This window comes from Pseudorca crassidens, chromosome 16 (assembly GCF_039906515.1).
Source record: "Pseudorca crassidens isolate mPseCra1 chromosome 16, mPseCra1.hap1, whole genome shotgun sequence".
Taxonomy (NCBI): Eukaryota; Metazoa; Chordata; class Mammalia; order Artiodactyla; family Delphinidae; genus Pseudorca; species Pseudorca crassidens.
This window is the reverse complement of record NC_090311.1, coordinates 56,125,816-56,150,752: the sequence shown is the minus strand read 5'-3', so window position 1 is coordinate 56,150,752 and position 24,937 is coordinate 56,125,816. Positions and strand designations below refer to the sequence as shown.

The following is a 24,937-nucleotide window of genomic DNA, read 5'->3' as shown; positions in this document are numbered from 1 at the left end:
ACTGTAGTTATGCTTAACTTGCCTTGGTATGGTAGCATGCACAGCTCAGTACATATGATAAATGCTTTATTACAGTATTTTTCCGTGGGGGGAAACACAAAGTACTTTCTAAATCTCCCCTAGTTAAATCCCCAGGCTTTTCCAGGGAGAGAGGGAGATGGAAATTCTTATAAATCACCTCCCCTAAAATAGATGGAGAAATGAAGGTAAGTGCCTCTCCACACCCATAGATGTAACATAAAGAAATTGGTTCAAATGGTGGGGCAAATTGTCTTTTATTGTGTGCATATAAATGATGGTTAGAAATCCATATGCTACGTTAAACGAGAGAAATAAATTAGGCAGAGTCATCTAGGTTTGCTGAAACAGGTATTCAATATGAAGTTGTAAAAGGGAAAGATCACCGTTAAAAATGATCTATAAAGGCATGTTAAAATCAAGAGACACATCTCATATTACATCATCTAGGAGATGAATTAAATTTCCTGTTAACGCCAGGAAAAAAAAAAACCCGAAGCCAAATGTCAGATGAAGTGAAGATCAATAAAAATATTTTGATAAGTAAATGCAACAATGCTACTTAACACGTGATTGGCAACTGCTGAAACATAAATTATCCAAATTTCCCATTGCTGCTTATGGGAAAATTATGCAGATTAGAACTTGATTAGGCTTATATCATGAGACTCAATTTGGACTTTTAATCTATTAAGCTCCAATAAATGAGGCATCTGAATAGCTCCCCTGAGCAAGTACAGTAATAGCCACAGCAGTCGTTTTTTGCAGTATGTATTCCAACAAATTCTTCAGCAGCTGAAGTAGAGAAAATTCCAGGTACAGAAGCATGATTGCTTTCTAACTTGTAGGGGGAAAAATCCACGTGCCCAGGCTTGATTTGGGAAATAGATTTTTTAGAAAAGTCTGCAAGAGAAATCCGGCCAAGGGAAAACCTCAGTTGAACCTTGTAATAGTTATTCATAGTAGTTTTCAGTGGCTTTCCACGAAGCTGGAGTCCTGAGTCACGAGAGCCAGGAGCCGACCAGTGTTGACTCAATAAAAAATTATTCTTTATCAAGGCAGAAACTTCTCCTGACACTCCCCAGAAGCTACTCTAACTGAGCACTTTCCACTTAGGAGCTGGAAGTGGTGCCAGCCCCCGACAGGTTGCTGGAGGTCAAGGTCAATGCTGGGAAAGGCGGGGCAGGGAACACCCTTGCCAATTTCAACTGTGTTACCTGCTTTACTCCAGGTAACTCATGAGCTTGGAACTGATCACTGTTCTCTACCCAGAGCCTAAAGACAGAGCTTAGAAATTACATTAATAGACGGTTCTGAGAAACCTAAACTATACCATTTGGGTCTCTTTTTGCCTCTTTACCAATCACTCTGTTAGGGATGCAAGACCTTTGGAAATCTTCTAGTAATTACCTCCCTTTTACAGATGAAGAAACTGAGGCTCAGAGCAGCGAAGTTACTGTGTCTAAGGTTGCGGATCAGCTGGTGGCAGAGCCAGGCTAGTTGATTCCGTTGTTACGTGCTCCCCTTCAACCTCTTCTCTACATGAGGAGCCCATTCCCAGTGTTTGGTGGGGGGTAGGGGAGGGGGGCAACCCTGACTCCACAGGGCCAACAATATGGACCCCCATCATCCTGGACACATGGCTGGTTTAGAGATCCACTTGTCCTCCAAGCTGGGGCCAATCTGTGTTCTCCCCAAGACCTGATGAAATCGATGCTAAAGATGCTTTCAAAACCACAAGGATGTAAGTACGGGGCTGCTGGTGAGCATTTAGCTCACCAGGGGACAAATGAAAACAGGGCAAATGAATCAAGAAGTAGAGAATGAGACAGAGCTCTGACATCACTCAGGCTCCTGGGCTCAAATGTGCCTAACGCCAGAGACACCCCAGTTGTATGACTTCCCCTTTATTTAAGGCTTTGGGGTTGGATTTCTATCACTTGCAACCAAAATGCCCAAATAGTATAGTAACTGAGAAAAATCTCTGTTCTTTTCTTGGTAAAATGGCTTATGCATGTCTGAGTTTCTATTGAAACAAGTGACTATATCTTCATTCAAGGTTTCTTGTTCACTTCCAGTGACCAGGGACAAGACCTGGGTCAATTTCTTTATTTACAATAAGTAACACTGATATTTTTAACAGTACTCGTTTCTAGAGACTGTATTTAATGAAAGCATTGGGAAGCTGCACAAGGTACTTCATCTTTTTTAGAGTTTCTGTTCTGGGTCTAAATTAAACCAAAGCAAACTAAACCAACCAACTAACAGCCAATCAATCAACCTAAGTTCTCTATAGCTATTTGTCCATTAAGTTTCATAAGATATAGTCAGCACTTAGACAAGTCACACACACATGAAACAAATACAAGTCTCACACACATGAAACAAATATGTTTGCAAGAGTTGTCTCTCCAAGCAGACAGTCTCTTTCCTTAAAGTAAACTTAAAGAGCTTATGGTCCCTAAGTAAGAACCTGTCTCTCAGAGGGGTTGGTGTAAGGAAGGAAGGGGGGGAGGGAGGGAGAGAGGGAGGGAGAGAGGGAGGGAAAGAGGGAGGGAAAGAGGGAGGGAATAAGGAAGGGAGGGGGGAAGGGGAGGAGACTAGTTACAACTCAAACACAGTTAAGGCCACAGATTTGGAAAGAAACCTAATATTCACCTGGTCTAACCTCTTCATTTGTGCAAAAGCTCATGGTGTCAGGATGAATTTTCCACAACTTCTCAATTGCCTTTTACCCCCTCTGAATTCATCTTACAACTTAAAAATAAGATGTAATTTGGCGACACAGATTAAATGATTTAAAATTTGACATACCCTTTCACCTAAGCAATTTCACTTCTAAAAATACATGCACAGCCAACATTTCTTTATATGAAAAGATTTGGTTACAATGGTCTTCATTTGTAGTTATTAAGTAACAGTATTAAAATGAAAACAACCTGAATGTCCAGTTTTAGGAAACTGATTATGTTAAGTATGCATCCACTAAAAATAATGCAGAAAAACATTTCATGATATAGAAAAAACGGTCATGATACAATTTTGTGGAAAAAACAGGTACACACTATTATGTATGATCCATTTTTGAGGGGTAAAATATTTATATCTGCAGAAACAAGACTAACGTTAACTTTCTTATGTCCGAATGCTAAGATTATAAGGAATTCATATGTGTCTTCTTTTTGTTTATACCTAGTTGCCAAATTTTCTAAAAGAAATATATTTCATTTGTGCAAGGAGAAGAAAATTTACCAAAATTATAAATGAATAAGAGAAAAGAGCCTGAAACCTCACAACTTCACGTCATCTTCATGGGTTGAGAACAGCTGATTGACACGGTGGAGGGACTCGCGCTGATGAGCTGTAACAACCCTAAAGGTCATTTTGACCTACATGAATTTGGGGAAACTGATGCTCTGGGATAGAAGTGACCAAAAGTTACAGATTAAGGGGCTTTAGAAGAACAGAGCAAAACAGAGTTTTCAGGGTTCCCAGTTCTCTACCATTTCAACTTCCTACAATGTTGTAAGAGCCACTCAATCTCAGAGCGAAGGATGCTGAGCGCTTACATGGGTCCAAAGAGCCCATGGAAACCCACAATGCTGTGTATACAGCCGAGGGGAGGAGCAGTCAGAGCTGGTTTCCAGCACAGAAGGGTGGCATTTGCTGATTCCCATCCCTACTCTCACCAAGTCTTACCCACTTCAGATATGCTGTTCCCTCCCTTCTCCCCCAACTCAGTTCCTGCCCCTCCTTCACCACTTCCAGGAAGCCTGCCTTGACTAACTTTTCTCCCCCCGCCATGTAGTTACTTCACGAAGATATCTTTGCTGCACTTTTCCCTTCCCCTTTATTCACTATTTTAAACTGTAAGGATTACTACTGATTATGTACCAATTACTACCTAATGTTTAAATGTTTCTAAAGCATCTTTAATGTTCTCTTTTCTTTCCTTCATACCTGTTGGATTCTTCATTTCAATATGGCATGAACTACATCAGCCTTTCTTTTTACTACTATTACCACTTCTTAATTCCTGTCCTGGACCCTCCCTCTTTGCTGCCACCAGAGAGTACAAAGGCTGTTTTGCCACTAATATAGAAACTTCTTCATGCTGGATCACATTTCCAGCAAACTAGAGGCATACTATGCCAGGGAAAAGGTAGAAGTACACATGGCAAGACAGCAATACGAAGTGGATACTAATAAAACACACAGAAACCCTAATGCTGCCAAGACTATATACCATTTTGTTTCCATTACATCCATTTTTTCTCCCCCTTTTGTGAGCATTAATCAAAGAAATGCAAAGAGCTCATTAAAGTAATAGACAGACTGAAAATGTAACCACCTCTACATTATAAACAGTTTCTTTATGTCCTCAGTGTTACGGGCTTTGTTTTTCAGCATTTGTCATGTACTTCAAATGTCCTTTTCCATTTAAAACACCAAATGCCAAATGGGCCCCAGTTGTTTGGTTTAGTACAAACCGATGGCCAGCGTAGCAAAAACCAGAGCTAGGAAATCACAAGCAAACTGAAACACCCATATCTTAAGTGCACAGAAAATTAAGTAGCTGTAAAAGATGGATTTGCCAAGTGGTCCAAGGCATTGCCCTGCAATTCAGGAAGAGCAGAATCCCGTCACTGACAGCTCTCAGCCAGCTGTCTCTGACAGGTTCTAGAGACAGGACGCCTGGACAGAGATAGTGGCTGACGTCCCAAACATTTGATGGTCTTTTAAAAGAAAGCACTGTAAATGTTTCCTTTGAAGTCTGAAAGGCTTTCCTGCATATATGATGCTGGCAGATGAACATGTAACTGGAATCTTGGATTTCGAGAGTCAGGCATTCCCCACACACATAGAACTCCACTAAAGAAGAGGCCGATTGGTGCTAGTTTGATTTTGAACGTCTCTGTTTACACCATGATCAATATCCTCTGACCACATCCTGAAATGAGCTATAACATCGTGATTAAGAACAGGAATTCTGCAGCTAGACTGCCTGAGTTGAGTGCTGCCTCCTTCGGTTCCCAGTTTTATGATCTGGGGCGATGTACTTAAATTCTGTGTCTTAGTCTCCTCACCTATAAAATGGAAGAGTAATATGTCACGAAGATTAAATGAGTTAAATAATACAGATAAACTGCTTATAACAGTGCCTGGCACAAAGTAAGCCCTTTCTAAGTACTAACTCATTTTTGATGATGTCAATGATAGACTGGTAATGCTGACAGAAAAACAGAGAATCAAAAGACACGGGTTTTAGCTCCAGGTCATCCCCTAACTCCCCGCGACAATTTAGATTCAATGTCTTACCCAAACTTGGTTTGCCCATCTGTAAAACCGAGGCACAGAAGGCAATGTCCCAAGGACTTCTGGCTCTCAGAAACGTGTCATCCTAATTCTGGGGCACTGTATATAATACTGGAATCATGGTAACTCTGGGTTTGATCACTCAATATTCAGGAATGCCCGCAGTCATGCCCGGGGTCATTTTTTTAAGAAGTGAAAGGCAGGAGCCCTCCCTTCCAGTATCACAGCACATAGTTCACATGAAAAAACACACCAGTGTAGGCATACAAGAGACACGCACTGAATGCACCGCACCACGACAACCACGCAAGCGTGCACATTACAGCTCTGAGCGTGAGACAATACCCTGTCTCAGGAGCAGTCCATAAGCTACAATCCTCCCTCCAGGAGCCCTCCATCCAATCCACTCGCTAACAGACAATCCAGTTTCATCTCCTGCCATGTGATCACCATCACGGCAACTGCTCCTGTCCTCAGTTTCTTCATCTGTAAAATGGGGATGACTCTAAAGTTCCTTTCAGCTCGAAAGTTTATGTCTCTTTCACAACCCTAAATTTTAATAATAAACTCATACAGAATAAGCTAGCAAGGAGAATCAAGAGGGCCTCTTTTCAGAGGCCCTCACAAGCTGTAGTGCAGCTCCTGCCTTTCAATTCTGTTTATACCTTTGCCTGGAGAATGAAATTTCAGCGCCCAAACCAATGAGAAGGATGTACTTTCTCCAAAGTTGCTATAATGGCCAAAAAGGCCATAAATAACCATTTATTAAACAAACAGTATGGGCAGAAGGAAGAGAAACTGCCACAATTAGGCCCCTGGGGCCTGCAGGCACGGTACATAACAGTGGGACTCGCTTATAACCTTGGCAATATGTTATCAGTTCCATTTTCTTGAAGTTATCTTCATAATCAAGATGCTATCCCAGCCATGGTGGGCTTTAGAACTATTTTTAATTTTAATTTAAAGAGCAATTAAAGAAAGACAATGGATATGCGGGATAATAAAGTAAGTGATTAGCAGCCTGCAAGTGACAGAGGCTTAACGATAATGTGGTTCTAGTCTCCAAAGGGCCTGTCGAGAGAAAGCCCTTTCCACATGTGGTTGTTCAGCTCATGTGTCTCAACCCACAATTACAACGTTGCTGACACCATTAACCAGTGAAACAACATCATTTCGGGAAATCCTTGTTGTCTCATTAAAATGGAAAGGGTCAGGTAATTTACCAGCGTTGTATGTCTAGTTTTGTTGTTGGTAATTAGCAAACCGTTACCCAGCATGGACTCCCGCTGGGAGCTGGAGAAACTTTGTGAAATATTAAAGAGGAAAGTCTTTATATTTCCCTGGAAAACTGAAAAGAGGGGCAGTAATAGTCTCCCTGTCACTTATTTGCACTTAGGAAAAGGAAGGAGCAAGCTGGGACTCTTTAACTTAGAGAGAAATGTTCAGAATGCATTGGGAAGGCACTAACCAAACCAATAATACCCTGAATTGGGCTGTATACTGGCCAGCAGGGTCTGTGTCCCTGTTTCTGAAAGGGGGTGGGGAGGAAGGGAAAATTGCAAGCCACATCTTTATTGTTCTTACTTAAGTTCTCTGAATTAATCTCCTTGAAATAGAGGAAAGGGGCTATAAAAAGTTTTCTCTCTGGAACGCTTTAATGATTTAAATAAGCGCCAGAATTGTTTATTCAGAAAGTTATTTATATATAGCTTTAAATGTAGAGATGGAGGAAACATATCCCAGGGCCCTGACTTCCTGCCTCCTTGCTTTCCTAATGAAAACCTCTACAGATATTGGAACCGAGACTCCCACCCGAAACGCCAGCCAACACTTGGTGTGTTGTCAGGAAGCAGAATGGTATCTTATTCCTTAAATGGAACTTTTGGAACATAAAACACATTCCAATAAACGTGAACATAAAATTATGAATTCATTAAACTACTTTGGTATCTTGAGCTATATATAATATTTATATTCTGACTACCGTAAAATATGCTTTAATATCTTTAGGCAACTATAAGGACTTAAATATTTATAAAATGGCTAAAGATAAAGTATGGCCCTCTTATTCCTACATACAGATGATGTGAGGCATGCAATCAAAGACAATAACACTCTCTGCCCATTCATCATCTTAAAGGAGCCGATCAACACGCCATCCCTCGTGTGCCATCTACATAAGAGTTGTTGCCGACACAGGCAACTCCAGAGGAGTCTGAGCCTTAAAAACTACCTAGAGTGCTATACTTCACAGAAAACAGGGCTTTCTGAAAATGCAGACAAAACGATAAATTTGCAGGCAAAACAGCTCTAAGAGGGGCTTCAAAGTACTGCTGGTATTTATCTCTGGGACATTTGGGAATGGTAAGCATTTTGATTTAATATTTCATAACACAGAGACATTGCTTCCTTGCATGGTATATAATTATTGTTCATAAAAAGGAGGGTTTAAAAAAATTCTTCAGTATCCTAAATATAAATAAATAAAAATAAGTACGTAAGAGACACACCTGGGCTTCCTTTAGAAATGTGGAACAGCCTCATATAACCCAGTAAAAAGAAAGCCACTGTGAATTTATAATCACCTGAGGACCTATTAAAAGTAGGTTTATAGATTAAGTGTGAAACTTCAACCCTGACATTCTCATTATTTACTGTCCTTCCTTGTCATTAGAACCAGGGTTTGATTGATTTTCAAAATTTTTCCATTTCCTATGCCAATTAGGCCTTCTGAGACCTACCTGCCCCCACCTCTCTTGATCTCTCCCATGCACACTCCCCTGGTTTATTTCCTCTGCTCTTTCTGGATCGAGACGGTGTAAGGCTGGGGAACATGGAGACGTTCTTGAGTCAAAGGTCATTTCTCATATATACAGCATTTTCATAACGTCCATTATATACCATCCAAAATTCCTAGAAATCACCCTTAGGAGGCTGCCAGTCTATGGGGATTTAAGCTTAGTGAGTCCATAGCCCTGATATGAGGCTCACAGATGGTTACCTTTGGTAAAGAAGAGCCTAGGCCTGTACTTCTCAACTTCGATCCCACATTGGAATCCCTGATGCCTGCACCCTATGCCCAGAGTCTGATTTATTTGCTCTGGGATGCGGCCTGGGCATGGCAGGGTTTAAAAGTTCCCCAGTTGATTATAATGTGCAACTAAGGTGGAAAGCCACTGGTCTAGGTAAACTTCTTGAATGTGTATGCAAATATTTCTGCATACACCTATGGGGAGGTAGGGGAGGGACAGAGAGAAGATGCATCATTTTACTAGGTATTTAAAAGGATCCAAAACCCCTTTCCCCATGAAGAACAAATCATTCCCAGGGCCTCAGGCTGAGGGCCAAAATCACTTTTTTTTTTTTTTTTTTGCAGTACGCGGGCCTCTCATTGTTGTGGCTTCTCCCGTTGCAGAGCACAGGCTCCGGACGCGCAGGCTCAGCTCTGCGGCATGTGGGATCTTCCCAGACCGGGGCACGAACCCGTGTCCCCTGCATCGGCAGGCGGACTCTCAACCACTACGCCACCAGGGAAGCCCCAAAATTACTTTTTTTGAGGGAAGAAGAGGTAAAGGAGGGAGGCCAGGTGCCACCTACCATCTAGATGGAGCAGCATGAGCCCCACTCAGCCAGTAACAACTCTGGATTGATGTCATTTCACCCAAATGTCAGGACTCCTGCCATAACCAACTGCCACAGAGCAGATGTGCGTGAGGTCTTCTGTCACTGAGCCGAGGCCTCGCCTTTCTGCTTCCTAAAAAGCTCCACTGAGTGGTACCACACTGGCCTGTCTACAGAGGGAAAATCCCAGTGGTCACTGTCAATCTGCCCGCATCCTTCCTCAACACTCTGTAGGCTTTTGTAAGTCTCCCTCACGTGGATTGCTCACCTCCCAAAGGTGTCTTGGTTTCCACCAGCATCTACTTCCCATGCATACCTAATGGCAAGCAGAATCAACAGGAATTCTGGCTACTGGGTACAAATGGCTAACCCTAACTTGTTAACTGTTATTTTGGGGGACCTAATGAAAGAAAATGGTAAAACTATCCAATATTAATAACAAAAAAGCTAATGTTGCTTGATCTCTAACTACACCCTAGGTAATAAGTGCTTTACACCCATCCACTCAGGGCTGCCATGTATGGTTACGAAGGTCAGACACTGAACAACAGTTCATCAAAGTGGGCATCACTCATACCACGGAATGATATATTTGCATATTTATTATAATGTTTTTTCCTAGCAGATGGTAGAAAAGCATACTGTTCAAACATAATCAGTATATTATGAGAACTTTTCAACACATGGAAGTAAAGTATCTCAAAGAAAGGAGTGACTTTTTCTGACTCCCGTTAAGGTACCACACAGACTAGAGAAAGCCCTATATCTCACTTATATCTCACAGAAATTTGATGAGCCAGGTACAATTAGTATTCTCAGTGAGAAAACAGAGCACAGACAGGTTAAATAATTTGCCCAGGCCTAGTAGGTAGCAGAGCTGTATTCAAACCCAAGTTTTCAGTTCAGGAGCCCTCACACACCATGATTAACCTGACTGCAAAATGCGATTTCCAAAGCCCTCCGTGTTTTATAAAACCAATCTGTAGTCATCATCTCCTTGGATTCACACACAATCCCTCACGGTATTTAGGTGGGGCTACTCTAACAAACCCCATTTCAGGGATGAAGAAATGAAATCAGAGCGTTTATCCAAAGTCAGATACCACATGACTAACGTTAAGGAGGACTGAAAACTTTGCCCCTTGACCCTACACGAGGGTGTCATCCCTCTGACAGCCCCACTTGTGATTCACCATCATTAAGCAGAGAAACCACACCCAACTGATTAATGGCCCCGCCCAGGTGACAGAGCACAATTCGCCAGCCCGTGGCTGAGAGGAGTGAGCGCCCATCTCCACGTGGCCAGGGAAGTGCTGAGGAACCATTCCAAGCCCCCTAGAGCAGAAAGTAGAGATGTCTTCTGTACATTATTGAACTGTGAAGGTCTCAATGCTATAGCCTCCTCAGGCCTTGGGCTGGTACTGTGCAATGTACCTGTGATGAGGCCAGTAAAATATAGAGGCTTGGGAGCTATTAGCAAAGGTTAAGGGAATGGGATGATTTGCACTAGAGAACTCTTGGGCAAGTCTGACCATGCCTCCTCCTGACAACTTCAGTGCCTTCGATCTTTGGGACCCTTGCCCAGTACCCAGCTATCAAATGAATGGAGAGTGACTGAAGGCTGGAAGGAAAGGATGTGGTATTTAATAAAGGAATCGAACTGCTTTCTCTCATTTGAGGGCAAACTAAGACAGAGCAGACTGCAAACAAGAGATATGGGGATTAAATCATTTATTTGCTCACTCCACTCACCTCTACTAAGCATCTACTAGGCGTGAGGTGCTATGCTAAGCATTTAAGTATATTTCTGACAGTTGGTGGGAGCGGGAAGGTCAGTAAGATGACAGAAAAGGCCATTCTTTGAGGGTCTATCCAAGTTAACAGTGACCTCACCTACAATCATTTCCTTTGACACCCTGAGATCCTTAAGTCCCTCAGCAATGTCATTAGTAGACATATAGCCAAGTGCCTGTCGTGAATAAACTTGGCCTTTCCTGCTTGTGTGGCCTTCCTCACTCTGCCCCAGACCTTTCCATCTGCCTGTAGCCCCTTTACTTACAATAATCATACCTATTTTCAAATTCAACTCCACCTACTCTGGAGCTACCCCGACCTCTGGACCACTGCAGCTCAGAGCAAATTCTGCCTTCTTATAACACACTGTGTGGTGACATCCATGGGGCACTTAGAATATCCAGTAGAAATTCTTTACAGGAGATATGGGATAAGACACTCCAGGACTACCATACTGCTTTTCCAGAACTGGGGGAATAATTTCCTCCAGAATTCCATGAAGTATAACCACTCATACCCTTAAACATTCTATCAATCCAGAACTATAGTCATTTATAAATCAGTTGGCCTCTTTGCAGGGCCATTTTTTTAAAAAGGGAAATAAAGGTTTTAGGACTTCACATGAGTTTTCACTTATAAAAGGAAGGGTAAAGACAAAAATACACCGGATGGTTTGTAGGCTCATTTGCTGGCTTGAGGCATGCGTGCTATCTTCATAGCATCTGGATCACATTCATGCCTCAGCAAATCACAAATGACTCACACCATGCATTTTGCAAGGTACTCTGGAATGTTCCAGATTCCATATCGTTAAATATGTGCATTCAACTTGTGCCATACAACTTATTTTACACATCTGTGTCACTTCTGCCTATACACGTCCTTAGTGTCATGATGGCATGGACCGTGGAAAGAGCAGGGACTAACCTCAGGCAACTTTCCTAAACTGACGCTCAGGAAATGAACTGTTGGATCCTTATCTGGAATCTCATCAGGGGCCTCAGAGAGTCTGTGGGATGACAAGATTTCTTTCACCTTCCTCTGGTTATACAACCACACTTTCCTCCCACAGGACAATTTATCTGGACCATTTTTCTGAGCATAACATACAGCCTGAACTCCTAGGCCTTGAGGGCTAGAGTGGTCTGTTCATTCTCTGTCTTCCATGGAAACTTCCACCTGGAATGTGGGATGAGGAGATAAAACCTGGAAATATTTTATAAGTTTCTGAACAAAAGAAAGCAATAGCTGGGTCTCAAACTTTCCACCCTCTTTCTGGCAGCTCCAAAATCAAGTCTATATTAACAGGGGGGAAAAAAGCTCAAGCAATTATACTGTTCACAGAGGCAGCTAAGGAAAACTCTTCTCCCAGCTCTGCTGTTGTTTGTATGGTTGTCGTAGCAATGATATCAGGGACCAAGAGGATCCTAGTGCCTCTGACTGCTGGGGTGGGGAGGGTAAGGGACCCACAAAGCAGGGATGCCCAGAGACAAGAATATTCAAAACAAAGTCAGCCCTTGACTGCAGGAAGCAGTTTGGGAGTCTGGCATGCCTCGAGAGCTTTCCTTTCACTGAACGTTTGTCCCCAGGGATGCTTCCAAGACCCTGAAAAGCAGATGTATAGATTCAGGCCCATTTTCATCAGAATAACACTTGTTCTCTTTTATGTGACAGACTGATGTAGTGAGAAAAGCACAAGGCTTTGGAATCAGATAGTTTGGGGATCTGAGCTAAGAGACTTTGGACAAGTTGCTGAATTTTTCTGAGCCTCAGTTTTCTCATCTGTAGAATGGAGATAAATCACCTCTGCCTGAGTAGCTTATCGGGGAGATTAAATGAAATATTGTCTATGAATGTGCCTGGTGCATGACTCACCTGAAGAAAAAGGGGGAATTATAATCTTTTAGAAGGAGCCTTAACTAGGCATACGAGCTTCGAGTAGCAGAGCAGCTCACGAAAGCCTGATGCTGGGACAACGAGCTCGGTCCCACCCCAACTCCACCCCACATCTGTTTTCTGTCTCTGAAGCTCAGATTTCCTCTCAATGCAGTTGTCCCAACCGGGCACAGCAGAAGTGAATTCTGCTAAGCAGGCCATTGGAGGGAATAGGCGATACTGTCGGTTTTTACTTTCTCTTCCCCAATCCACTCCCCTGGTTAGACCTCCATTTACGGAGGGCTTAAAAACCTCCATGGGTTCAGAAAGTAGCCCTCACTCCTCAGTCTCTTGTTACAGCTATTGTCGTGACGGTGGTTGCTTTTCCTTGTTTCCTTCACTGGGAATCTATTGCCAGACTAGTAGATGGCAGTCTTCAGAGCATCTCCCATGTGGTGAAATATGCTGTGTAGGAAAAAATCTCCCAAGTTGAAGTCGTTTAGAAAACGGCTGCAATGGCTGCTTTGCTGAAATACAGCTACCCCACTGTGCTCAGATCCATCTCATGATGTCTGCAGAAGAAATGGAACAGGGCAGACCCCTTTCTGTACCTGAGACCCGCTCGGAGCCCTAAGCCAGATTTTCTTTATTGTTTAGTAAGCTCTTTTAATGAAATGTACTCCTCTTATTATAGAGGACTGAAAATAAGATCTAAATCACAAACCAATAAAAGAAAGTTATTGGGCTGGGTATCTAAAGTTACTACCTAGAGGCTACTCCAGTGTGGTATTTATAAAGCTCTAAACAGTTAAGTATAATTGTCTTTCTGGTTTTTGGGATGGAAGCCAACAGCCCTTTCAGTTACAACTGAAGAAAAATATTTTAGCGCTGAGCTTTGTTCGTTGGGTGGGTATAAAGAGGAATGGCTTCTCCCCCCGCACCAGCTCAGAATTGAGAGAGAATATTGTGGTAATGAAATGTTATATGGGAACAGCTGAAAAAAGGCTTCTCTGATTTCAGGGAGGGACAATGTGTGTAGGATATGTGTATAGGTATGTTTGCAAGTGAGAGCAGCCCGGGTGTGCAGGGGGTGAGGCTTGGGGGAGGGGAGGCAGGGAGAAAACTGGGATGGGCAGGTGTTGAGGGGTGACATGGGAGTTGAAGATGGGGGTGGTCTGTCAAATTAATGGAAAAGCCAGATGTGCAGCTGCTCACCCCAATGCAGGCCACTCCCCATCTTAGACACAAAGACAGTGCCATTCTGGAAAGTTTCCACTAAAAGACCCATTATGACCCCAATTTCGCCAAACAGCATAGGTCTCCCTCTGGAGTAAGAATGTAGATCTTCTAAAACACAGAGCTCTATGTCATCAGAATCAAGAAAATACCAGAGACCCTCAGTTATAAAGGACCACAGAACTCCTCTCATCTACCTTCCCCACCATCACAAGGATCACGCCAGGAACTTCCATTTGGCAGACAGTCATGCGGTGATCGGACGCTCACTACATGTTTAGGCAGCCTTTCTTATGTGGGATTAAAATCTGGTTCTCCTTAATCATTAGCCATCGATCCTGGTTTTGCTCAATGGAGCAGAAGACGGCCCTTTTGGTCCCCCAGCCCCGTGCTCTTAACCGCTGGGCAAGTGACACGTAGTCCAAGCATTTCCCCATTCTGGTCGCCCCCTTGGCAGCCCTGCCTGTTTGTCAATGTCTTCCTTCAAATCTTCATAGCTCTTGACGCGCCTCCTCTCGGACTCGCCAGGATGAAACAATCACTGCTCCAAACAAATTACACCTGTATCAGCAAGGTTTATCCAGCTTGTCTTGAGTAATTATTTGAAACTTAATGTTCAGCAGACTTCATTCCATTCCATCCCATGGATTTTGTCCCAAAGTTCTAGTTTAGGAAAGGTCCTTTTGAATCCTGACTCCTGTGATCCAACATAATTTAGAGATCTTAATTCACATGATCTCCCCCATATATAAAACAGAAGTCACATTTTCTTCCCTGAAACAGTAAGAGCTATCTCAGACTTCAGGATATACCCTATGCCCCCAATTAATGCTGTCTCTCCAAGGACTACAGCCATACTTCCAAAGAAAAATGTCATTCCCTACTTGAGGCTCTTAACCTTTGTTGAAATTCAGACAAAGGAGAGCGTCCGCTTATATGTGGACATCACTTAGTGTAACTGTGCCTGAGGGTCAGAGAGGGCTGTAGGAACTAAGGTGTGTGTGTACGTGTGTCTCGTGCTTGTGTGCCTGTCGGCATGTTCATGTAAGTCCACTATAACTTCTTTAAACTTGTGGTTGTAAAGAGGCATAACATATAGACAAATTAATTTAGAGGAGGCAAGAGAAAGCAGGCAGCAGACATTTGTCCCAAAGTTTGAGACACATGCTCCTCCCTCCCCAGGAGCATTGGGAACTCAGCTCAGCTGTGGCTCCGTGGCTTGTACCAATGGTTCCCTCTGTCCTTTCTAAGATGGTCCTCAGACTTCTGCCGTTCAACTCTCTTTCCTTATCCTCTCCCCTGAGGCTCTTCTCGGCCCCTAGAGCATGGGCCATGGGGCGGATCTCTAACTGTGACCCTTTCCTGGATTCAGGACTTCATTTCCACCCATCCGTTTTTCAGATCCACCCGGATTTTTCCACCAAGTCCATGCGGAAATGAATCACAACTGAAACCCAACACAACCAACACTACTTCGTTCTGCAGCCAGTCCCTCCTCTCTGCAGGCTTCTTCCCATGAGCAGCCACTGTCCTCCATTACCAGGAAGGAAGCTCACATTCACACAGTCTGTTTTATTCCTACTCATCTTACACTAGGGCCTCCCCTTCTTTTTCCAGTTCCAGGTTCCTGGTCTCCTCCTGGGTAACCACTGTTCCTACCCAGTTTCCCTGCATCCTCTTCTTTCCCACTCCGAACAATGCTTCACTGGGCTGCCAGGTCAATCTTCCTAAAGTTCAGGTCCAATCCCATCACTCTCTTGCTTTGAAACCTTCCGTAGCCCCCCGGTGCCTACTGAATTACGTACAGCTTCCTAACTCACAGACTCATTAAAAATTATTTACAGCTTCCTAACTAAAAAAAAAGCTTCTCAATGCCCAACCCACACTTCAGCCTCCTGTCCCCCTGCTGCCCAATATACACACTGTGTTCCTGCCCAACTGTACCCACTGCTGTCCCTCAAACACGTCCCCATGTACCTCTGCCCCTTTTCCTCTGTTCTGCTCTCTGACTGCAGCCAGATCTATTTGTTTCCAACTGCTGAAATCCTCTGCTTTTTTCCCAGAGTGTCTCTCAAACCCACTCTCCTTCTCTTCCCGTCCCTAGTGTTAGCCTCCACAGATGGTAATTCTCCCATGGGAATCAACCAGCATTCTAAAGCAGAGTTATTTATTTTCCTAGGAGGTTGCAAAGACCGCGAATGTGCTTTATGACCCCTGACTCCACAGCAGCGTCTGCCGTGCAGAGTCTGGGCACATGACAGGTGCTTAGTAAATGTTCCTGGAATTGGACTGACACCTTCAGGACAGGTAGCATGAATCAGATGAATGCAGATATAACAGGAAAAAGAACAAGAGAGGAAGCCTAACACCAGCATCCACATTTAGCCCAGGCATGGATATACACCAGCTCCATCTTCTTGAAGAGACCCAGGCACTGGGAGGGGCACCCTGCTGGCTTTGGAGGTGGGCAACGCTGCTGTTTAATAGCTGTGTGGTGCTGGATCCCAGCCCTGCCACCTTTCAAAGGCTGTGGTCAAGAAGAAGGCCTATCCACAGGGCAACTAATATCCTTTACTTATCGTCTGGAGACATGTGACAGAAACAAGATGACAAATGTAGCCAGTTGGGCAAAAGCCAGAGCCTGGTTTCCCACTGCCCTCCCCTGCCCCTTTTCTCCACTTATGGATTTTCAGTATTGGGAAAGCTAATGAAAATCCACAAAAGTATGAAAGGAAGAAGGTAGACCAGCAGGTTTAAATGACAGAATAGTTCCAAAGAAGCAAATGATTTAAAGGTTAGGATGCCCAGGAAGCCAGGAGACTCAGGTTAAAATGATTACTTAGCTTCTCAAAGCCTCAGTTTCTTCCTCTTTACAATCAAAATAGTAACCCTCTTGCTTCATACACTTCCTCTGGGGACCACCTTGGGCAGCGGTTCTCAAGCCTGGCTGCACCTGGGAATCATCAGGGAACTTCGAAAATTCCTGATGCCCGGGTCGTACCCCCCCCCCCCCCCCCGCCACCAGCTAAGTCACAACTGCTAAGGGGCAACCCAGGTGTTGATATTTTTTAACATTTCTCAACTGCTTACAACGTGCAGCCAAGGGTGAAAACCGGCGATGTGAGACATGCCCGTTGTCTTGGTTGACAAAATACCTGCCACACAACAGCGGGAAACATTCATGAAGCATAAGCATTATTATTATGGCTGATGGTGGTGGTGCTGGTGGTCGTGCTGGTCATGGTAGTGGTGGTGGTGAGGGTGATGCTGGTGAACAGATGGGCTCTGCTTTGGGCTCAGAGTCCTCGTGGAGAAGAACTGTTTTAGCGTGAACATGACCAAGGTCTGTTCTGGCTCTGCAAGGAATATTTCATTCTCTGAGGTCATCACATCCCTTCTCTAATCAAACCCCCCACCCTTTGGCACTCTTCTCCTCCACGAGCCCGTTCTTTGACCTCGCAGAGATTTATTGCTTGCTCCGTTTTTGGCCTCTCTGCCTAGAAGCCCCAACTCTGGTTTAACTTCTCCACCTACCGTCTTAGAACCTGGGACACTCATTTTAATATTCTCTCAACAGCACCACGGAATCCTTTGCCTCCTCCGAATCTCCATCCCAAACTAAAGCCAATTTCTAGTTTCTGTGCTTTTTTTGCAAAGCACTGCAGAGAAAACTGCAGGGCAGTGCTGACTGGTTTTATCATGGTTCCCACCCCAGCTGGTTCTCACCAATGCTCATGGTGCTTTCACCTAAATCCACTCCTTTCCTTACGTGGTTCCCATGGTGTCCGCTCTGAACTTTTACCACATTGGTTCCCTGTCCCAACTGGCCCAATTAACTCCTCAAGTAAAGCCAAGTTGGTTGCTTCATGAAGAAAGGAGGGGCCATCAGACTGAAGTTTCCTCCAGCTTCATCTTCCCCATCCAGCCCTCTGACTCAGAGGAACAAGGATCATTCCTTCTTTTTTAAAGGACACATCATCTCTCCTGCGTCTCTCTGGTTCCTTCTTTATCGTTTAACAACTCTCTCCTGTAGCTTCAAACTTTTCCCCTCTATGGGGCTTCACCCTAGCCTACCATAGCCAACAAATATGGTGTATTTCTCCCTCTTCCAAACACAAAAAGGAAATCCTTTCTTTGACGAGCTCCTCTGAAATATCCTATTTCTCTCCCTATCTGCACTTGAAAGAGTAATAGAGGGTCTCCAACTCTCATCTCCCATTAAGGTTTGAGTCCCCTGAATGCTCGCTTCTACTGGCAACAAGCTACTCAGCTGCTCTTGCTAAGATCACTGGGAACTTCCTGAGGGTCCAATGCACTGTTGCCATTTTTAGGCCCTCATCTACTTGACTTTTCTGCAGTATCCGACAGTGCTAATCACTGTTTCCTTTCAAATCAGTTCAGCCCAGCAAATTCTTCTGGCATGCCAACTCTGTGTCAGGTCCTGTTCTAGAGGGACTGGGGACACGAAGATTAGCAAGGTGAGGAAGAGTCTCTGCCTCTCAAAGAGCTCAGAGTCTGCTCAAGAAAACACACACAGCGAGAAATAATTAGGATACATTCCAGATTGCGACTCTGGAATTTATTCAACGCTCTTCTCCTTTACCTTCATACCACCTGCTCCTACCCCCCAAAATCTGTGTCCTCAGCCCCTCTCACTGGATTCTCTTCCTCTGTTTGTCCCTTCAAGGTTGATGTTTCCCAAGGTTCCACAATGGCCCCTCTTCTCTTAGTTGCCCTGCCTTGTCTCCCTGGGAAATATCCACTCTCAAGGCCCATACACTGTCCATCACCAACGACCTCCAAGTCTATAGCTTCAAACCTAACTTTATCCCTGTAACCATGTGTTCTTATTTCTCACTGGATATTCTCCAGAAAATTTCAATTCAAATGAACCAGGACCTAATTGTTTTACCTTCTGCCCCAAGCTTGTTTCTCCTCCTGGGTCCTTTGCGAACTTAATCATTTTTACATCCACCCCGTGGCCAACCTTGAAACGCATTCCCAATTCCTCATCCTTGCTCATCCATACCTCCTTCCCACCAACTAGTCTTCGACAGCTGTTCTCTCTATTTCAAATCTATCTCAATTTCTGTCTTGTCCTCGCAACTAACATCACTAAGTTGTCCTGTCAGCCCTGATCTCATCCCTTCTAGTCCATTGCAGTAGTCCTCTCCTATAGCTCATGCCACCAACTCTTTCCACCTCTAAACCATGCTCATATTTTTGTCTGCTATCTTTCTAAAAGATGGATTTAATCATCATCTTCCTATAAATCCAAACCCTTAGCAAGGCAGTAAGCCTATACTCTACACCTGCACTGTCCAATATGGTAGCCATTTGTGTCCTGTGTGCTATAGTGCCTGACACATAGTGGTCACTCACTTATTCCTCTTTCTTTCCCTTAAGACTTACCCTTACTGGAAGGTTAAGCAGGAAGAAACTATAAATGCTCATTTCATAACTCAATATAAAAGCATAATGGCAAAAAACTAAAAATAGAACTACCACATGATCCAGTAATTCCTCTCCTGGTTATATATCTGAAGAAATCGAAAACACTAATTCAAAAAGATACATGCACCCCAATGTTCATAGCAGCATTATTTACAATAGTCAAGATATGAAACCAACCTAAATGTTCATCAACAGATGAGTAGGTAGAGAAGATGTGGCATATATACACATACGCACACACACAAATATTAGCCATAAAAAAGAATGAAATTCTGCTATTTGCAACGACATGGTTGGACCTAGAAGGTATTATGCTTAGTGAAATAAGTCAGACAAAGGCAAATACTGTATGTTATCACTTATATGTGGAATGTAAAAAATAAAACAAGTGAATGTATGTAACGAGACAGAAACGGACTCACAGATATAGAGAACAAACCAGTGGTTACCGGTCAGGAGAGGGAAGGGAAAAGGACAAGATAGGGGTAGGGGATTAAGAGATACAGACTTTTGATACTATGTATAAAATAAATAAGCTACAAGGGATACATTGTACAGCACAGGGAATATAGCCAATATTTTATAATAACTTTAAATGGTACATAATCTATAAAAATATTGAATCACTCACTACGTTATCCACCCGAAACTAATATAACGTTGTAAATCCACCATCATACTTCAACAACAAAAAAAGCACAATGGGAAATTCAGTCGCATGATCCTTCCTTTCAGGTTCTGATTCAAGTGGCTCTCTTGAGAATAGGCCCTTCCTCCCTCTGTTCACCCTCCTTTCCAAGATCAGACTCGGTTCTTGTCTTTTAGAACCACAGGGAGAGAGTCTGGCAAGAGCCACCGTTGTACCAGCTGATTTAAATTGAAATGTTTTCCCCAGATAAATGCGTGCTAAATAATACACCAGCTCTCCAGCCAAAGGGAAGTGACAGGCGCTCTGTAAATAAAGGCACTTAGTTGCTGGTAAAGAGCTGTAAAGTGGTTCTGAGCTGATGTATGCTGACCAGCAAGAAGTGGCGTCACCTGCTTTATGTAATTGTCACTGCAGGCTTGCCTGCTGTATACTAAAACTGCATCTCATAGACCCAACTGTCACATCGGATATACCGTCCAGCATGGGGTAGGCCGCCTTTCTCTGTAATTGTTTCTGACAGTCAGCCATCACATTTCAGATCTTTTCAGAAAGTATCTGGTCCAGAATCCCTAGGCTGGGCCAGCCCTGACACCATGTGGGCTAGAACAGTGACACTAAAAGGGAATGTGAAAAGAGAAGAGGGAAAAGAGGTTTTGTGAGTCTAGGAGAGCAAATAACACGCAGTGGCGAGTGTCTGAACACAAATCCCAGTGGAGGCTCTACCTCCTCAATGTGAAGACACATTTTCTTGTTTCATTTCATGTTAGAACAACTCGCCATAAGGTTGCGTGAATACTCTGGCCCAAGAGTACACACGTCTGTCCTGGGTCCACAGTTCTGTCCTGCTGTGTTCTGGAGAGGTGGTAACATAGCTCTCGAGACAAAACAAAGGAATGTGTTTCATAAGGACTACAGAATAAAGAGTGATGAAAGGTGGGGTGTCAGTGGCCAGAAATCTCTGTAGTTCCCTCTCATGGGGAAGTTAGATTTGCTCCCCGAAATGAAAATAGTAAGACGAAATCCATTTTTGTATTCTGTAATTCCAATCCACTTGGAGTTTGGTCATGCCAAATGCCCAGATGAAGGGTAACAGAAGCATTTGAGGACAGTGGGCGTTCCGGTGGGTCACAAGGGTCTCAAGGAGGGGAAGCAGCCGGGAATCTCGGCTCGTCCATCTGACCCCATGGACTGGGATGAACCTGAGGTGTGGGCTGTACAGTGAGCAGCCGGACGTGAACGTCCAATGCTCACCCATCAGGGAGGAAGCAACCTCCTGTGTTGATGGCCACCACTGGACCACTGCTTTCTGGAAGGTCAGAGCGTCACCAAAGGGGACTATTAGAAGCCAAGGACAAGAGAGGAGCAGACAGAGTAAGAAAACGGTGGGAAGTATGGACTCAGTGGGGCTACAGCGTTGACAGGCTCTCACTGAGAGCCGAACAGAACGCTTGCTGGCTACTGGGGGATGCACACTCCACTCCGCTCCAATGCCAACCAGGAGTCTCTGAAAACCACCACCGGCCTTGGGCACATCCTCTGCCCCTTCTGGTGTGCGTGTGTGCGTGTGTGTACAAAATAAGAGCCCTTTTTTGCTTTTTTTTTTTTTTTGCAGGAAAAAATGAGTTCTCTTTTCCTTTCTTCCTTCTCTCCCTCCAAGACCTACTATTCTTGCTTATTCCTGTGATACAAACAGTAAAGAAGGCTTTTGAGAATCGAGTAAGTGTTTGAAGAGGGGAGGGGAAGCATTTTTTACCAGTTTGGCCATCAAAAGGATCTGACAGGCGGGGATAAGGTTTAAGAGAGCTGGAAGGAACACCTATGTCGGATGCATATGGGACTATATTATATGTTGAGATTCTAATCTAGGACCTTGAAAATCACGATTATTGAATTGCGAGGAAACAGGCATGCTGGGGGAAGGGAGTCTTTTCCTGCCCCCCCCCCCACCATTTGCTTCCATCTCCACCTGGAGGGAGCACCTCCCCTGCTTCTGCTTCTTTCCATTCCCTCTGCTAGCTCCTGCCAAGAGACGAGGAGCATCTAATGGGGTTGGTCAGTGTGTTCACTGGACCCGGTGTTGTTAGCGTAAAGATTTACTGTGGCTTAAAGCAGTGCACACGAGTCACCTGGGGACGCTGTTAGGATGCAGATCCTGACCCGGCAGGTCTGAGCGGCATGAGCGTCTGCATTTCTAACAGTCCCTGGGTGATGCCCATGCTGGGGTGTGGGTGGGAAGACACACAGTGAAGATCAACTACTTAGGGGCAGGAACCAAAAGCTAGCTTGCCTCTTCCCCCTCCAAGAAGGCCAGCTAACTGTCTCCTCCCATCCTTTGTCACCTCTGCTGCCTGAGCAGGTCGTGCAGGAGGCAGGAAAGAGTTAAGGCTCCTTTCGCAGGGCCTCAGCACATTGCTCTGTCCTGCGGGCACCGCTGAGCAAACGGAGACCAAGATTTAGATTTGGCAGAGAGGCAGAGGACGCTGGAGTGGAGATGTCAAAACCAAGCTTCAGGCTGTATCAGCCAGGGTTACGTCAAGAATAGAAACCACTCTATTCCAGGTACGGCGAAAATTAGAGGTTGACACAGCCACGGGCAGGGCTGGAGGAGCAAACGTCAAAGAGGCCACCGTTAGCCATTTCACTTGCAGCACCAAGGGGAAGGTTCTCTTGAACTTCACCAGAAGGTGCTGTGAACCTCAGGACTCTCGGGGAAGCCCACACACCAGTCTCCATCTCTAGCAGCAAAGCCAGTGGTTCTCAAAACTTTCCCTGAGAGCTGCTTTGAACCCTGCAGCTGCCTCCAAAGATCAAGACCTGCTTTTCTCTTCCACTTTCCAGACCTCGCCCTCCTGCCCCTCTCTCACTGGCAGACTCCAGCCCAGAACCAGGCAGACAAGGGGCTTCTGGAAACTACTGTTTCAGGCTTCGCTGCAACGTCGGGGGGACCTTAGAAGGAGGTGGTGGTCACGCTGAGTTGGCGAAAGATAATGTAGCACGTAGGTCTAGGCGGCAGGATCGAGCGAGCTTCATCGTATCCGTAAGATGGTGCCTCACAGCCCAGAGGCTGTAGTCTTTGTGGGCTGTACGCCCTCTGTCTTTACTCCTGGAATGACGGCATTCAGGTTCCTAGCAGGCACCCGATGCCACCTATCCAGTAGACCGCATATGACAATGACCCTGCAGCTCATGGCAAGCCCACACAGAGGTGTTACTCGGCGGAAAGTGCTTCACGTCCCACCCTGATGAGTGACGTGTGTGTTGCAGGGTTTTTGCAGTGCCGCCTCTCTGAGACTCCTGGACAACATCTTTACTTGGAACCCTCTGCCCAGGGTCCCAGAGCAAAGGACAGGGAAGACCAGGGCAGAACAGAGGTGGCAGATGTGTGGCATTTAACACTGTCATGCCTCCTACAGAGAACGCATGGGCTGACACGTGTCACCTTCTGCTAAATGACTTTCAATGTCCATATACTCCCCACCCTCCAGAGACCACCGTCCCTCGGTCAGCCGATAACAACGCAAAGCTTAACACCCCCACGCAGCTATAGCAACGGCAAAGCTTAACACAGGTTGATGGCAAAAACAGATGCTGGGAAGAAACGCTGAGAATTGTTCGGCCAGCATCACCTCAGTGCTCTGGCATTTAGCTGGCGACCCTGGGCCTAAGGCCACCATTTGCAAAGGCTGAGCGGGTGGCACTTGAAGGCTGGATTAGTTTTGGGGAAGACAGCCTACTGAGAGTGTGGGCGTTAGGGTCTCAAGCCCGCTGCCCAGGCTGGCACGAAGAGGCAGCAGATGCCCCTTTGAAAGCCATGGCAGCCACGGTGTGTTTCTCTACCAGGCAGGCTGATGCGTGCCTCTGTGGATTACGGAGTGAAGGATATCCCTCTTGCCAGCCCCTGTCCCCCGTAGGCACGGCAGAGAGGCTGTCCTTACCTTGGGAATTAGCCTGCAAGACCCCGATGCTGTCATCAAACTGCATAGATTTGATGTTGAGTGACGCCAAGATGCATTCCTTGTCCTGCAGCGAAGTATCATCAATATTATTCTGATTGGCTGACAGGATAACGCACATGTCACAGAGGTTGATGTTGACGGCCCTTAAATCAGCCCGACTTAACGGCGTACCCTTTGGCATAGAGGAAAGAGAGAAAAAAAAAAGGAGAAGCAAAAGTGAGACTGAGGGACAAGAGGGAAAGAGGGGGGAAAAGAATAAAAACAAATTAAAGATTGAGCTGGAGCTTTGGGAAATTATTTAACAAGCATCTTTTTTATGCCTTGACATTAAGCTGGCCTAACTACATTCAAGGGAATAGGAGCTGTGTGTTAATCTAAAGGGTAGTCTGTGCTGATGGCAGCATTTTAGGGTTGCTCTCGATACTCAATCAAGCTATTACTAACTAACGAGGGAGAGGAATTATGCCATGGTTCTATATCTTCTTCCTGCCTGGAAATTGTCTTGATTTAAGTAACTGTCCTGTGGCAACCTCTGGCTTTCAGAATGTAACGAGGGGGTGGCTTTCAAATGCCTGTTTATTTAATAGCAGGTCACTTCTGTCTCAGGCAAAAAGACAGCAGCTCCAACTAGAATTCCCAAGGCAGCCAAGAGGAGATAGCCAGGGAGCACGGTGTGATGAGGTGGGGCTGAATCTGGAGGATGTGGGAGCGAGTGGAATTAATGTGCTTCTTGCAAAGGGGATATGGAAAGGGGTGACGCTTCAGGTATATGATTTGAATGCATATTTTCAGCAAGAGAAAAACAAGGAAATCACCTAACTTACCAAGAACAGAAGCATGGTTAAATACACTATCAGATATATATACAATGGAAGTCTATGTGGCAGGTAAAGGGATTGAAAGACCTCTCCGTGTAGGTATTGCCTTGGACGCATCTCAAGACAGAGGAGCAAGTGAAACAAATAAACAAAAAAAACAAGTGCTAGACAATTCAAAAAGTACGATTTCATTTATGTAA

General features: G+C 44.7%; 1 protein-coding gene across 27 annotated transcripts in view; it reads right to left on the bottom strand.

Moving 5' to 3' along the window:
• KCNMA1 (potassium calcium-activated channel subfamily M alpha 1) overlaps positions 1-24,937 on the bottom strand; it is a 748,425-nt gene that overhangs the window by 49,132 nt on the left and 674,356 nt on the right. For all 27 annotated transcript variants that reach the window (XM_067710402.1, XM_067710403.1, XM_067710407.1 and 24 more), the window contains one exon: positions 23,899-24,091. In XM_067710402.1, the coding sequence (XP_067566503.1) occupies positions 23,899-24,091 (193 nt within the window). The remainder of the gene's footprint in view (positions 1-23,898; positions 24,092-24,937) is intronic.